Source organism: Papio anubis, chromosome 2, assembly GCF_008728515.1.
Source record: "Papio anubis isolate 15944 chromosome 2, Panubis1.0, whole genome shotgun sequence".
Taxonomy (NCBI): domain Eukaryota; kingdom Metazoa; phylum Chordata; class Mammalia; order Primates; family Cercopithecidae; genus Papio; species Papio anubis.
Genome location: NC_044977.1, coordinates 83,818,265 through 83,831,184, shown reverse-complemented (window position 1 = coordinate 83,831,184; position 12,920 = coordinate 83,818,265). Strand labels below are relative to the sequence as shown.

General features: G+C 40.6%; 1 protein-coding gene across 13 annotated transcripts in view; it reads right to left on the bottom strand.

The window, feature by feature from the left end:
* Positions 1–12,920, bottom strand: part of ERC2 (ELKS/RAB6-interacting/CAST family member 2) — a 1,259,367-nt gene that overhangs the window by 1,216,361 nt on the left and 30,086 nt on the right. For all 13 annotated transcript variants that reach the window (XR_001899786.3, XR_001899782.3, XR_001899781.3 and 10 more), the window contains exon 2: positions 8,679–9,475. Coding sequence is in view for 10 of the 13 variants with exons in the window: in XM_031662799.1 (XP_031518659.1) it covers positions 8,679–9,335 (657 nt within the window). In the remaining 3 variants the exon portion in view is untranslated. The remainder of the gene's footprint in view (positions 1–8,678; positions 9,476–12,920) is intronic.

Here is a 12,920-nt window from a genome sequence, read left to right as displayed (position 1 = left end):
TGTTTTTGTTTTTGGCTTATGCAGGCTTTGAGCAGCATTTGTGTCACTACTTTGGAGTCTTGCCCAAATTAATTAGTAAGGAGGTTTCTTCATTTGAATGTGTAAGGTCCTTTAAGATTTCATTGAACCTCCCTGAAACATGCCATGGCTTGTTGGGGTGGGGGGAGGTTATCAGAACTGGCAATTACTATGAATAACAGTTATCAATTAATGGTTTCTGATGTTTTATCAATTGGTGAGCTGCAAGTAATAGAATGCCCAAACAACAGTGACTTAAACAACTCTGGGTTTCATTTCTCACATGACTAGACATCTAGAGGCAGGTCACTGCTGCTGTTGGTGCAGTCGCTCAGAGATGGCAGCTCACATGTCTCTGGACTTGTCTATTCCTTTCTTTCTTTGGCTTTTCTTTCATGCTTATAATGTGGCTGACACAGCTCCATCCATCACATCAACCCTCAAGACAGAAAGAAGTTGGGGAGAATTGCTGGTGATATTTGTTCCTTTATCAGGAAGGAAAAAGATTTCCTAGAATCCCCCAGATTTCCACTTGGGTTTCATTGGCCAGATACTTGAGGAAGAGGAGGAGGAGCCTGAAGCTAAGTCAGGATTTCTCAGACTTATACTAGTGGAAAGAAGGGAGCCTGAGAGAAGGTAAGGGAAAAGACAGGTGTGAGGAGTGACTACATCTGAGTCTCTAGCACCATCAGGATACTTTGGAAGGGCCAGACATGGAAGGAACCACATAGAAAGTGCTCATCCACCTTCACAGGTCTCCTTTAAGGTCTCACTTCCAGAGATGCTCCTGAAGCAGAGCAGCCTTTCCCAAAGTGTGGCCTTATACCCTTATTTCTAGGAATATTTATAATTTGTAACAGATGGGACTGTTGTTAAATATATGCATGTATATTCACTCCACTCCCCATCTGCCTTGGCAGGGAGTAAATTTCCTCCACACGACTGACTTTGGGCTTGGTTACATCACACGCTTTAGCCAACGGAATGTTGGTGAAAATGATGAAAGCCAAGGCTTTAAACATGTTTGTGGGGTTTAGTTGTACATTTGGCATTTGTGATCCACCATGAGAAGATGAAGCCCTGAATAGCTGCTGTTCCGAGAAGAATGTGGAGACGTGGAAAATACCTAAACCCAACTTCCAGTTTAGTCCAACTAAGTTATAGCCAACCTGCAGATATGTGAGGGAGACAGATAAATGCTTGTCTTTTTAAGCCATAGGTTTTGAGATGGTTTGTTACACAGCATTATTGCAGCAGTAGCTGCCTAATACGTAGGTGCTTAGTTTAAGTTTTGGCAGAGCACAGTGGCTCACCCCTGTAATACTAGCACTTTGGGAGGCTGAGGCAGGTGGATTGCTTGAGCCCAGGAGTTCAAGACCAGCTTGGGAAACTTGGCAAAACCTCATCTCTAAAAAAAAAAAAAAAAAAATTAGCTGGATGTGGTGGTGTGGACCTGTGGTCCCAGCTACTCAGGGGCTGAGGAAAGAGGATCACTTAACCCCAGGGAGGTAAAGGTAGCAGTGAGCTGTGATCATGCCACTGCACTCCAGCCTGGGTCACACAGTGAGATTCTGTCTCAGGAAAAAAAAAAAAAAAAAAAAGTTTCACAGTGGAATAAGATTAGAAAATTGGTGAATTAAGCAACTTTAATATATGTCTTGTTTTTCGGGGGTTTTTTTGTTTGTTTGTTTTGTAGAGGCAGGGTCTTGCCATAGCCCCAGCTGGTCTCAAACTCCTGGACTCAAGCAATCCTCCTGCCTTGGCCTCCCAAAGTATTGGGATTACAGGCGTGAGCCACTGCACCCAGCCTAGTAAACATTTTTAACTGAAAGAGAGCATTTCATATGGTAATATGTTACATTAGTCTGCATATGTTATGGGTCGAACTGTGTATCCCTCCCCCCGAAAAAATACCAGTACCTCAGAATGTAACCTTCTTTGGAGATAGGGTCTTTACAGAGATCATAAATGAAGTCATTAGGGTAGACTCGAATCCTATATGATTGGTGTCCTTATGAAATGGAGAAATTTGGATGCAGACAGTCACTCACAGACGGCAGATGACGTGAGGACACACAGAGAGAAGGTGATCAAGCACTAGCCAAGGAGAGAGGCCTGGAACAGACCCTTCCCTCACAGCCCTCAGAAGGAAGCAACCTGCCGACACCTTGATCTTGGATTTCTTCCCTCCAGAACTCCGAGACGGTAAATGTCTGCTGTTCACATCACTCTGACTCCAACATATCTTTTTGTGGAGGATATATAATTCAACCCCTACAAAACATATGCATTATGAATTTCCAGGATAAGCATATCCAATATGTTGGGTGTTACGCTGGACTGACCAGAAAATCCCTTTTGAAAAGTGTTATCTCCCTGCACACACTTTGGAAATACTGGCTTTGAAGGATCCATGGTTTCTTAGACTTATAGTGGTAGAAAGAAAGGAGCCTGGAAGAAGGTAAGTCTGAGGTAAGGCAAGTCTGAGGAGTGAGTACATCTGAGTTCCACCCACAAACCTGATGAAATTCTATCACTCACTTCCAATTGGCACAACTCATCAGATCTGGATACTCACAGTGAAGTTAGTATTTTAATAGAACATAGTTGAACGACCCCTGTTGAAATGGCCCTGCAGGCTGGGTGCAGTGGCTTATGCCTGTAATCCCAGTACTTTTGGAGGCCGTGGCAGGCAGATCACCTGAGGTCAGGAGTTCATGACCAGCCTGACCAACATGGTGAAACCCCATCTTTACTAAAAATACAAAAATCAGCCATGCGTGCTGGCACACACCTGTAGTCCCAGCTACTCGGGAGGCCGAGGCAGGAGAATTCCCTGAACCCAAGAGGTGGAGGTTGCAATAAACCAAGATTGCACCACTGCACTCCAGCCTGGGTGGCAGAGCGAGACTCAGTCTCAAAAAAAAGAAAGAAAGAAAAGAAAACAAAAGGCCCTGCAGTTATACAAATAAAAGAAAAGCAGTACTGATAAAGGAAACACAGAAATGTGATCCGTCTCGATCTTTTCAAGTTTCATGTTCAAAATAAGAATCAATAAATCCTATGTTGAAACTGGATCAAAAACTCATCAAAAACTCATATTAATATTGATTTAGAGTAGATTCTTTCCTATTGTGTTAAGCCAAAAATAGAAATGATCATATAACCATTGCTTAAAAGCTGTAACATTCCCCAGACAGGTTTACTTACACTTCTTGGGTTACGTTTCCCAATGACCTTGTCCCACTTCTGCACACGCAAGATGGGTAAATATTAGATCTAGTACAATCTCCTAGTGTGTGATGCTATTTATATTCATGCAGAGCCTTGGCTAGCCATGCACAACCTAGGAAAATGTCTAAAAATTGCTTTATGTATACTTAATTTGGAAGAAATCCATTAGAAATACAACGTTAACAATTGCACAAAATACCTAGGAATATGAAAGGTCAATAACTCTTATGTACCAAACTACAAGATAGAAGTCTTTATGAACCTTAAAAAAAAGTATTCACTCCTATGTTTCCTTTCTTTGATCTCCATCACACAATAGAATAAAGATATAAAGAAAAGACAAACCTATATTCTTTTAGAGAAAGTAAGTTCACTTTACTTCCCTACAGTTGTATCCACCCTCTCATCAGCCCTGCCCCCCATAACACCTATCCTAACACCACAGGCCACCAAAAATAATAAGGGGCTACCTCACGTGGCAGCAGAACATCCATTCTCAATACTTTCTCCTCACCTCTCCCACAATTGTTCTACAGGTGTGACGTTGAGAGCATGGGCTATGGGTTCATGCCATTCCAAAGAATTAGCTGTCCATAATCCCTTGCCCCACTCTCCTCCAATTGAAGAAAACACATCATGAAGCAAAAGCATAAGTGACAGCACCAAGATAACACTGCATCCGTGCACTCTGGTTTATACAAACAAGCACATGATTCTAAATTTCAGTGCTGCAACTCTTAGCAGTAAAGCAAATGTATTTATATTCATGTAGAGATGCGTGGCTAAGGCCTTGGAGGGAACCAGGTGGAGGAGAAGTGGGAATGGAGGAAGGGATGGCATATCCATCCAAGAATCTGAGTATCAACACTTTGCAAATAAGAAATTTGGTCACGGCCACCTACTCATTAGCCCCAAGGTTCCAAACAGTCCTGCACTCCCTGTAACACAGAGAGGGAGTTCAGCATCCTCCCTTAGATCTGCAATTGGGTTCAGCGCCCTTAGACAGAACCATGAGGACTTCAAAATCTACTGCAAAAAAACTGATGTGCAGGAACCCGTGATTATACTGCACATAAGAAGGAAAGAGCTGTGCTAGTTAGCATTATATTTATAAAACTATGAACTTCCTATACAAGAGCACTTCAATCTCCTTACCTCTACCCTATAATGGACCTGCTTCCAATTTCTCTTCACATAGAACAGTTCAAATTGTTTTAGATCATTAGAACTTAGGTTAGTGAAATTCTAAATATCTAAATACCCCTGAAAGAATTACCTTGGTAGATGCAATCTCTGGTTATTGAGGATAAGAAACCATAATCAAATGTCCCTTATCTCTTTTGTATTTCTTTCTTCCATACAGAAAAAGTTTCCATGATTTTTCCTCTAAAAGGAAATTAAGTTATGGTAAATGGTGAAAACCCTAAACAGCACAAAAACCATCTCTAGGAAAAAGAAATACATTCCTAGTTAAGAATACAAATTCTGGCCAGGTGCAGTGGCTCACACCTGTAATCATGCCATTCCAAAGAGTTAGATGTCCATAATCCCTTGCCCCACTCTTCTCCATTTTAAGAAAACACATCATGAGGCAAAAGCACAAGTGACAGTACCAAGATAACACTGCACTTTGGGAGGCTGAGGTGGGAGGATCACTTGAGCCCAGGAGTTCAAGACCAGCCTGGGCAATATAGGAAGACTCCATCTCTACAGAAAAGTACAAAAATTAGCCAGACATGGTGACATACACCTGTAGTCCCAGCTACTAGGGAGGCTGAGGTGGGAGGAGTGATTGAGCCCGGGAGGTCAAGGCTGCAGTGAGCCAGGATTGCACCACTGCACTCCAGCCTAGGTGACAGAGTGAAACCCTGTCTCAAAATAAAAACAATAATGATAATAATAAATCACATTCTTAATCATCTTATCAAAACGAGTCATTTTTTCCTCTAGCATGTATGAAGTAGGATCTTCCTATAACACTAAATCACAGCTCAGTGATCTTTTAAGGAGGTAGTGATCATAAAGCTAAGATCTTAGACTTTGGCATGAAATAGACCAATGCCTTAAACCCTAGCTATGCTGCTTACCAACTGTGTGAACTCAGACAAGTTGCTTATTCTCTCTACATTTATGCTTCATCTGTAAAATAAGAAAAGTTCTAGCACCTACTTCAGATGACTGATGGAATCACTAAATAAGATAACGTACACAAAGCACTAAGCACTATGCCTAGCACACAGTAGGACCTCAACAAATGTCTACTGGTAGCACTAGCAGCATAATAGAAAAAACAGCAGTAGCAGAAGATTGCTCCCCAAACTTTATTTCACCTAGCTCCACTTTTGGACAAACATAAAAACCCCACTGGTAGTTATCCACCATATAGGTGTCTCTCCTCCCTTTCCTGGACAGAAGAGAGGACTCCACCTCCTACTCCCTTCAATTATGTCACTTTCAGTTCAAGGAATTAAAGAACCAATGTGCCATCTCCAGTCACTCTCTTCCCCTGCTGTAGCAACCTTTGAAACCATGCATCAAGATGCAGAAATCCTGGATCCTGAGTCACTGCACGGAAAAGACCTGTCCCACAGAGTCACCTGACCTGCTTGATACTTTAGGCAAATAAAAAATAAATCTCTAATTTGTAAATTCACTGAGATTTGAAGTTTGTTAGTTACTGCAGCAAAACTTACCCTATCCTGACCAACAGGTACTCCTATACTTCTAAAAGGGATCCTAATATACTTCCAAAAAGAGAAGACAGTCTTTTTTTAATAACTTGTTTTTTGTCAATCTTTATATTTTTTACTTTGTAAGACATAATATTGCAAGTAAACTGACTTTTCAAAGTCTCCATACTTCTTCCTCATTTTACATTTTTTAATCTAAAAGAGAAAATTGCATTTTACTTGTATTAAATATACAGATTAATACTGGAGCTTTCACTGAGTCATATGTCATGCAGTCACATTTCACCTACAATACCAAGGTATCCTGTGATCACAGTACAGACCAGAACAAGAAAGGGATAATGGAAGTGCCCTCAAGCATTCACACACTCCTAGCTTATGGCAACATGAGACAGTTAAGTGGAATTATGGATATCACCTATTCTAAACTGAACTAACCCTCATGAAATGGACAAGTGGCGCAAAATGTTTTTAATAAAAGTGAAAAAGGTTTTATATGTCACTAAAATGTATCTCAGTGTATTATTTTGCTCTATCTCATCTACATTTAACTCTTTGTGGATGTCATAGAAGACACATAATACATTGGCAGCATACCGCATCCTGTAATTTATAAATAAATATACATGTATAATTGGGGTCTGTGCTCAAAGATAAATTTAATGAAAGAAGCATGAGATAAGTCACTTTGGAGCTAACAGTTTAGAGCAGAGCTTTCAAACTTTTTGTCCCTGTTTGCACCATTCCTAAACTGCTTTAACCATTTTCCAAAAAATTAAAATGAAGAGAAAACCAGTATAAAACTGGGGGAAAATGTGCATTGTAGAAACAGGTTCATAAAGACTTTATGAACCAGCAAAATCAGAAAGAAGCAGAAATGATACTGAAGAGCATCATTTTAGAGTGAAGAACAAAGCTTTTGGTTCCAACTATGAACCAAAAACTAGCTTTGGCTCTGTTAGATAATCAAAAGGATAAGGTGATTGTTTTCTACACATAGAAGAAGGACAAAAGGCAGATTTTCATATAGATCACAAATGCTTCTACAGGCGCTTAAACTCCAAAGGAGAAGTTGCCAGGGAAACAGTTAGGAGGGTCAGCAGATGACTCCAAGAAAGGCAGAGCACTTCATTAGACCAACATCAAAGCCAGTAACTGGAAAATCACTTGTTCAGTCAACTTAGAGTTATGTCAATTTCCTTCAGAAAGTTAAACAATATCTGGGAATTTTTGAGCCATGTGGTATCACATTCCCTACGCCCCAGCTCTTAGCACTTCTATAAGCACCAACTGCAGATGAAGCTGGGGCCAGGTGTGCAATCCCAGAACTTTGGAATTACTCCTTGAAGCCTGGAGTTCAAGACCAGCCTTGGCAAAATAGCAAGACCTTGTCTCTACAGAAAAAATAATAATTTTAATTGGCAGGCTGTGGTGCTATGTGCCTGTAGTCCCAGCTACTCAGAAAGCTGAGGCGTGGAGGATCATCTGAGCCAGGAGGTCAAGGCTGCAGTGAGCTATGATCAATATCACTACACTCCAGCCTGAGCAACAGAGCAAGACCCTGTCTCTGAAAAAAAAAAAAAGGAGAGAGAGATAGAGAGAGAGATATGAAGCTGGAGTTTAAACCCAGGTATGTCTGATTCCAAAGCTCTTATAAAAATAGCAGCATTTTAGGAAATAGAGTGGGCATTAAAAAAAAAAAAAAAAAGAAAATAGCAGCATAAAAAACCAAGCCTGACAGAATAGGTAGGATTTGGGAATGAAGACTGGCTGGGATTGAAAGAGAGGTGGCAGGAAAAGCAGGTGCTGAGAAGGCCACCAGTGGAAGGGAGCAGCAAGAGCAAGGGCATGGCAGTGCAAAACCTTGGGTGTGTGCAGGAATTACCAGGCAGTGATGCAGAAAGCACAGATGTAGAGGGAGGTGGCACAAGAAAAGCCTGGAAATGTTGGCCCAGGCCTTCTGGTAGAAGTGCTATGGGCTCAGTCAAGAAGGTAGACTTTATTCTGGAGGCAATGAGTAATCACTGAGGGCTTCAAAGCAGGAAAATAGCATAACTGCAGATAGACACCAGGAACCTGTTCTTCCTGTGGCATGAAGGATGGATCAAAGAAGAGTATGAAGGTGACTTGCACATAGTTGATAATTAATTAATGCTGAATGGATGAAGGCAAAAACACCAAGTTAAAATTTATTGTGTATCTCTAACAAAGCAAACCCATTTGATCCAATTCCATTTCATATTGTTCAGTTTGCTTAGAGAACAAACTTCACTCATTCTAGAAGGAAATAATGGTGCTGGTGCTTAAAAATAAAAATCAATTCACCAGTCAAATGTGGCCCTCTAAATGTTGCCGTTAAAGTGTTTGTTCTTACAGAAATTAACATTTTCTTCTTCTATTCAGAAGGAGGTACATCTGAACAGCTGTTGCAACTGCTGAAAAAGAAAACAAAATTAGCCAAGTACAAAAGTTAGGCAATGAGGAGTGATCCTCCCCACCCCACCCCTCTCCCCATCTGCAACCATGTGAAAAGGTTATTGGAAAATAAGGAAATCACAAGCTGTAATGGTATATTTCCTATGCTCTCTCATAGTGTCCAAGTCAAACACATACTAAGCCATAACCTTCTTGATGATGCCAAACTTTCTTCTGCACAGGTCGTGGTACCATCTGCAAAGCATCAACTACTCAGTGAGAAGCCAAGGCTGAAAAATACTGAGATGAGTCATGACCTACCTGATTTTCTTCATGGGAAACCCTCATCTGCTCCTTGAGGACAGACATCCGCGCTGCCTCTTCTTTCCTCAAGACTCTCTCCTTCTTAAGCTCAGGACTCCAGAAAGTCTTAATACTGTTCATGGAAGATCCCAACTTGCTGTCCTTGATGTCGAGCTCTTTCCGGAGGAGGTCATTCTCTCTCTGCAGTTCTTTCAGCTGGGCCTGAAGATCTAACATTGTGCTGTCTCTTACCTGCCTCAACATGGAGGGGACCTGGTGGTGGTGATGATGGGATGAGCCAGTCAGCCCACCATGTTGATCTGTGTATGAAAGGACATCTGTGTGGGAAAGTCCAGCAGAAGCAATATTGGGACTACTCCCCATGGCTGTGACACGGCCTCCATATACAGCTCGATTCGTAGCCCTTCCCAGAGTCATAGTGCCCTTTGGGTAAGTTGTTGAAGCCACTCCTTCATGATCACTTAGATACATGGGTCCAGACGTAGCATAGGCTGCATTGAGGGACTGGATATTCTCCATAGACAGAGTCTTGCCTGTTCCTCCACCTCCCCCGCTACTTGTTCTTCGGTGGCCCAAACGAGGAGACCTTGGCAAACGAGGGGATCTGGAAGGGCTACCTTCCAGATTGGTGATTGTTCTTGCACTTCCATACATTTTTCTTGTATTATGAGGTGTTACTGAAGAGAAGAAATGCTATACTAAGTTGGGGTTTGAGCTAATATTTCCACGATTGTCCAGAATTTTCACCGCATTCTTTTCACAGTCCGTACCAGAAAATAACTCCACTCAAAGATCTACAGAGTGAAAAAAAGAATAATTAAAAACAAAATTCTTTAGAACTCTAACTGTATATTTTTAAATATATAAATAAAGATAATAATAGATGAACCTATGTAGATAGGTGATTAACAATAGACAGATAGAAAGAGCCACACCCATAATGTTCATTTAGAAAGAAAAGCAACTCTAAAACTTTACTACTACAGGTGAAAGTTTTATAAATTCCCCCCACCCTGCCCCTAAGCAAGATAAAAATTCTCAAAGTGAAAAATAAGGTCTATTCCTTAGGAAAATGAAGCTCTCAATATTGGTTTGTGCTAAGGTTAGAGTTGGAACCTCCAGAAAATTCCCACGGAATTCCCCATCATGGAGACCTTAGCTATAAAAAGACCCCTCCTTTGGGGCATAACCCCCATACATATGTGGCTTGAAAGTGACTCTGAGAAGCTGCTGCTTCCTGGGATGTCAAATATTTGGTATTCATGTTGTTACCTTCGCCTCCTGTACTCATTACAAACATCACTAATCTATCACAGTCCTCTTTTCCACAGGTTCAGAATTCTTCTCAACACAACACTCTAGATGGCTTACCACTAATCAACTGGCATTGACACATGAATTCAAACCTACTGGCTATCCTGGAGTTAGAAGAAAAAGAGGTAACTCAACCAATGGGATGCCTAAACACATAGCCAGATCCTCAATGATATTACCAGAGAAAACAACAGTCCTATCTCATTTCCCTTTCACACATATCTTTCAGGCTGTCCTCTTGAGAATTATTTCCCATTTCGGTTGACCTTAATATTCATATTAACCACTTCATGTCTGTACAGAAATGGCAAAGGAGAAGAAGTTCCCATCATGGTTACTGAAGTATATTAGTGAAGATTTTATGTAGCTGGGGTTACAGCATTGTGAGTATCCCTTCAATTTTACCACCCATATGGCCTTAATGGGGTGCATTATGGCCTCCTGTTCTTCCACTCAGGAAGTCTTTACTGTATTTTATTTTTCTTCAGCTTTACAACAATAAGAGATCTTACAATACCATCTAGTATTGTAAGAAATAACATGATGTTTATAAAACACCTAGTTTTGTGCCTAGTATCAAATAGTCAATAAATAAATTTTGAAGGTAAGTGTCTCAATGAGATAAGTACATTAATAGCCATATACAGGGGTATCTTTTATTTTCACCTGCCTATCATTCATCCCTTTCCCCTCTCCCAAATACACACTTTCTGATAATACTGTCACTATTTTCCTTAGAGAAATTGTTCCAAACCCGCTATTCACAGTTCATTGGGTTTAGGTAAGGTTGACTCCCTTCACTCTACCATCCTGGATGGTGCAAGGGGTGAGAACATGACCCACACCTGGTCAACCATCATATTGTATCCTCCAGACATGGTAGCTAGTTTAGTGATGGGCATGTGACCCACATTGGTCCAACAAGACTCCATACTATGATTCTAGTGGGAACAGCTGGGAAAGATAAGCTCTTCTTCAGCTGGAATTCCTTACTTTCAAGATAGAGCTGTGAGTATTACAATGTGGAAAGGGCCTCCCTGAGGGTGAAGAGAATACAAAGGGAACCAGAGCTAAACTTCAAAGACTGTGAAACCAAACCAGGTGACATCACTTCATACTCCAGATCCAGGAGTCATAGAAGTTATCATCATCTATCATCTATACATCTGTTCCCCGGCCATTTTAGTTACATATGCCAGGTGACTGATTGCATTAAAGCTCCCAATTTTTTACTCCTTTTTTAATGTATGTCTTGGCAGTGTTTTCCCAATGTGATGCTGGGTTCAGTCATGTGACTTTATTTGTCCAGGAAGGTGATAACAAATGTGAAGTAAGCAGATGCCTTAAGCAACACGTATGTTTACTCTCTTGCTCATTTTCCTCTACCATAGCAATTAGAATATTCCCAATCTAGCCTGATGGAAGATGAGAAATATAAAATAGAACCAAGTTGTCCTAGCCAACAGCCAAGCAGCCCCAAGATGTGTGAGCAAGCCCAGCCAAAGTCAGCAGAACTACCTAGCCAACAAGACACTGCCCACAGGGGCATGAGCGAGCCCAGCTGAGATCAACTAAACACCACACTTACGCACTTGATAAATGCTTCTTAGTATGTCACTGATGTTTTGTGGTTGATTGTTTTGCCACATTACAGGATCAATGGATAACTGATGCATTTGTCTATAAATTTCCTTTTTGCTACATTGAATTCTAGATGAGATTTCTGTCACTTACACTGACACATACAATATGAAAAAATGTTTTCTATAAAGGTTTCCCCTTTCCCTAAAGAGGTCTTTAAAAATTATACACCTGTTTCTAACTAAAGAACTTCATTTCAAATGTTTATGTTGCTCAGGGCTTAATTTTGTTTTTCTTGGAAATACACAAAAACCATTTTGTATCTAAGATTTGTACATGAATAATCTATAGTGTAAAAAAGAGGGGATCAATAGTTCTAACATAAGAATTCAGTGACATAAATGATGAGAGAGACAGTGGAATAAGGGAACAGGCAGTTATATGAATATTTAATAAGACAGAAAGATGTTCATGACATACTGGTGGCAGGGGGAGCAGACAACAAAACAATTTTGTGATTTACTCGCACTGTTATAAAACACACAAATACACACACAATCACCAGCAGAGAAGGCTGGAATGACACACATCAAAATGTTATCAGCGGTAGAATTCCAAGAGGTTTTCATTTTCTTTTCATTTGCATACTCTAAATTTTCTACAATTGAAACTGACCCAATTGTCCCAAAGAGCTGATGTTAATGGTTTCTTTGAAAAAACAGATAAATCGACCTCCCAGTTTTAAAACTTGAGAAAGTTGCATTTGTCTTATCTGAGTTCCTTTCTAAGGAAACCAACCATCAGGGCTCCCAGATAGTGTCAAGGGGCTCAAACTCACCAGATCACTGCATTTGGACAATGAGACGTCAGACCCCTCATCTGTCATAATTGCCTTGCCCTATCTGCTTCCTGTTGACCAACTCCTCTTCCTTATCCCTCTCTATTTCCTGTTTTTCCACTCATGATTACATTTCTTTCCTGCTATATAAACACTTATGTTAGTCAGTCAAGGAGATGGATTGGAAACTGATCTCCCATCTCCTCAGCTGCAGCACCTGATTAAAGCCTTCTTCTCTGGCAATACTTGTCTCAGTGATTGGCCTTCTATGCAGCAAGCAGCAGGACCTGGACTGAACCTCTGGTGTTTTGGGAACATAATAATGATATATACTTTTGTTATTTAAAAAAATGATTTTCTTTCTATGGTTCCAACAGTTAAATGAATGTATCTTTTCTGTGCTTAGAATCTAGATGTCCAGGTTCTAACTGGGCCACCACTTACAGAGATGTCTTCCTAGAAAAAGTGATGAAACCTAACTGGTCTTCCTCTATCTGCTCCCTTTA